The sequence below is a fragment of the Triticum aestivum genome, chromosome 5B (genome assembly GCF_018294505.1).
Source record: "Triticum aestivum cultivar Chinese Spring chromosome 5B, IWGSC CS RefSeq v2.1, whole genome shotgun sequence".
NCBI lineage: Eukaryota > Viridiplantae > Streptophyta > Magnoliopsida > Poales > Poaceae > Triticum > Triticum aestivum.
In genome coordinates this window covers 489254463-489258261 of record NC_057807.1, presented here as the reverse complement: position 1 = coordinate 489258261, position 3799 = coordinate 489254463, and the positions used below count along the sequence as shown (strand labels likewise).

At 52.3% G+C, this 3799-nt stretch overlaps 1 protein-coding gene across 1 annotated transcript; it reads left to right on the top strand.

The window, feature by feature from the left end:
- Positions 1 to 1219: 1219 nt before the first annotated feature.
- Positions 1220 to 2067, top strand: LOC123116562 (uncharacterized). Its single transcript, XM_044537502.1, has 2 exons — positions 1220 to 1613; positions 1749 to 2067. The coding sequence occupies exons 1-2, from the start codon at positions 1318 to 1320 to the stop codon at positions 1822 to 1824; spliced, it is 372 nt and encodes a 123-aa protein (XP_044393437.1). The 5' UTR covers positions 1220 to 1317; the 3' UTR covers positions 1825 to 2067.
- The last annotated feature ends 1732 nt before the right edge of the window (positions 2068 to 3799 follow it).

Here is a 3799-nt window from a genome sequence, read left to right as displayed (position 1 = left end):
GCTAGCTTGAGTGTCAGTCATGCCGATGCCGGCGCCCGCGGGGACCGGGTGGCCGCGCCAGGGCGAGCACGCCGCGCGGTACCGGCAGCGCGAGGAGTACGCGGCGCGGCGGGCGCTGTTCCTGCAGACCTACCGGCTGTCCGCCCCCGGCGAGGAGGACGAGGATGAGGCCGCGGCAACGGGGCTGCGCGGGCGGGCGGCGCGTCTGGTGCGCGAGGCCAGGGTCGCCGGGAGGGCCGCGGCCGCGCGTGCGGCGTGCCGGGCGTGGGAAGCTGGCAGGGCCTCGGCCGCCGGCGCGGCGTCCCGTGCGCGGTCGTGGCTCGGGGCGGGGCTGGGCAGGGCGTGGCGCGGGTGGACGCGGAGGCCCCTGCCGCGCGTGCACGGCCACCGCCACCTCCACCATCGGTCCTTGCTCGGCTGTTTCGGCGGGAGGTACCGCTACCTGCAAGGCTTCGCGTGACGAGCTCACTCGTACACAGCACAGTGCGAGCTATGTACGCGACGACGGCAGCGGCACGTACCGCGATTGCTAGGAGAAGTGGGGATCGATCGAGATAGACTTGTTACTATTGCTACCCGCGTAAATATTTGAGGCCATGTTTCGATTCAAGGGACTATTTTTAGTTTGACTAAAACTAATTTTTTTTAGAGGCTAAAGTTTCAATCACCCCTGACTAAAGAGAGGCTAGAACTAGTCTTGAGACTAAAAAAATTTAGTCAGGGAAACCCTACTAAAATGTAGATTAGTCTTCTCTCTCCTCATTTAACTCCTCTCCTTTAACACATGCGAGTTCGGGATTGAAGGGTTTGAAGGATAATAAATGCTCATTAACTCATTTTAGTCTATTTAGTATTTGTATCCAAGCATGGGTGAGGCTAGCAAATTTTAGTCCCACTACTTTTAGTCATGAGACTAAAACGTATCCAAGCACCTTCTGAGACGGTTTGCTCGCACGGGCACGTATGCCTGCCGTGTCCGCCGTTCGACATTGTATCCCGTGCATATACACACGATGATGATGTACGAACTATTGCTGGTTTATTGGGAAAAACAACTGTTTTTCTCCACAACCACCGCGTCGGCGGGCAAACGGAAAGTTAATTTCGCACTCGATCACACCCTGCCTGCCCTTCAGAGCAGTAGCCTATCTGTGAGTCTCTGGTCTCACCACCAGACGCATGTTTGACTCGTAGTTGGCCCGAGCTTACACAAGCCTGAAGCCTCGATCAACCCAGCGCTACGCACGAGCAGCAGCACCCCAGTCCCCAGACACTGCGGCCGCGCGTACGCGACGTGGCCGGCCGGGTCGGGTGACCATGAGCACCAGCGCGGCGTCCTCCTCCTCCTCCCCGCCGCTGACGCCGCCGTCCCCGCTGCCGGTCAGCGTCGGCCCGGGACGCCGGCCGTACGCATTCACGCCGTCCCCGTCCGCGTCGCCGCCCTTCTCTCCGCGTGACTTCGACGCCTCACCGTCGCCGTCGCCGCTGCTAGCACGGCGGGCGGTGCGGTCCGAGCCGCGGCTGCTGCATTACTCCGCCTTCTCCATGGACGCCGCCGCGTCCGCTCGTCGGGAGCAGCCGCCGAGAAGACGGTTCGATCTCGGAGCATGGTGGTAAGTACCTAACGGACAAGCGTTCGAACACCTGGCTACCATTGTCGTATTAATTTGGACTTTGAACTAGTGGTTACATTACGTCGCAGGGCAGGGAGATCTCACTGGCTACCTTCCTCTGTATTGTGGTTGCAGTTTTGAGTGGGTGTTGATGCTGGTGCGCTGCTGCTGCTGCTCTTGGAGGCCGGCGTCCAGGCAGCAGCTCTGCTAGTCGATGGCGAGATGCAACTGCGATGCTAGTCATCAATGCAAATATGGAATATTCCCTCCATCTCAAATTTTTTGTTTTAGATTTGTCTAAATACGGATATATCTAATTACGATTTAGTGTTAGATATATTCGTATCTAGACAAAATTAAGACAAAATTTTTGGGACGGAGGAAGTATGTGCCAAGCTTGCTGTGAGCATGTGACTGTTTGTTCACGAGTGTCATGACTTTTTGCTTTGTCGTTGTTGCGTTTGCGTCACTGTCCGTGCAGAAAATGTTACGGGAACGGTAATCATAACCAGCCAACATTCGCCGCAGTTCACGAGGACGGCAATTTTAGGAAATTTTTCGGCGGAAACAGAACTGCGGCAGAGTTGCCATGCTCACTAGCACAAAATGCCATGCTCGCTAGCACAAAATGCCATAAAAAAACATTCACAAATGTCATCAGTCTTAGCGAACGTTCGCTGGCTATTGGGGTCCTAGCGAAACGTGTTTGACCAGATATTCAGACACTGTTGAGTGAAGTGATCCATAATGCTTATTTTTTTTGTTTGGACATTAATCCCTCGCTTTACCAAACTGACAAGAGATTACAATCTAATTGTATGGTTCTAGTCAGGGAATCCAAGAATTACATCGAAGCGTGTACAAGAAGAGAAACTAAGAGTTTCTTTAGCGCAAAGGTGGGTCGCCCAATTTGCTTCACAATGAATCCAAAGAAGCTTGAAACCCTGGAAAGACTCGGACATATGCTTGATTTTCTTCATCATATGTGCACTATTTACCCGGAGGGCATCAAATATCATGCCACGGATATACTATATTAGAGCAGTCTATGTACATAATGACCTATTGATCTCCATTCTAACAGCCAGGGCCGTACCGGGAAAATCGGAGGCCCTACGTGTGAAAGAAAAACCATCATATTTTTGTCAGCCAGTGTAGTTTTTCACACACCAGTTGGAAGCAGAAGGTTTAAAGACATGTAACCATATAATAGCACGTACATAATCTGCTTTTTTAGTTGTACCATGATATTTTCGAAGAGCTGTGAGACTGAGAGATATGCGTAGGCTGGCTTGGTGTAAAATATTCAAACATTTGTTTATTCAAGTACCTAATGCTTCAGTTAACACCGTGATTAACCAAGAAAATGGGGCCCCTTCGGTGTCTGGGGCCCTGTTCGGTTGCTCCTGTTGCACATGCTAATATACGGCCCTGCTGACAGCTGCATCAATACCATCCGTCAAGCAAAGAGCTCACTAATAAACGGATCATCAATGTCTTTATGTTGACTCATACATGCCTCAATAAAGGTACCATGGTAGTCCCTAACGACATGGCCTGAGCCAGGCACTCGGTTCTGGATGTCGAGGGCACCATCAACATTGACTGCTGATAGACCTTGGATCGGAGTAGGCTAGTAGATCCGGTGAACCTACCTTCTTCTGGTGCGGATGAGCTCGATCCAACGCCTGCCATGGTGGTGTGGCGACGGCGGCGATGTGGACAGAGATGGCGGCGGTGGTGTGCTTCCCGTGAGCACCGCGCTTACCCTAGATCGGTATGAAGTGTTTGGTGGGGTTTGTGGCAGCGATCAACCTTGTGAGTCGTGCCCCGGCCCCCACCTCTGTCATATAGCGCGGGTCAGAGAGGCCCACCAACAATGGTTTGGTTGGGCGCCCCCGATCAGGGTGCGAGTCAGGAGCCCGTTCGACCCGTTGGGTTCGAACGGGATAGAGATCAACCTAACATTCTCCCCCTTAATCTCAACTTTACTTTTGACCTTATACTTTCTAGTTTATTTGTTTCATCCCATATTGGTACATAGAGCATGTTTCATCGGCACAAGTTAATTGCCGATAGAATCATACAGCTACAACATACGTTATGTTCAGAAACAAATTCTGTTTCTTTTGGGCCTATCCAGGAATCATAAGGCTTTCCCTTAAACCCATGCCGGCTAAGTGTTC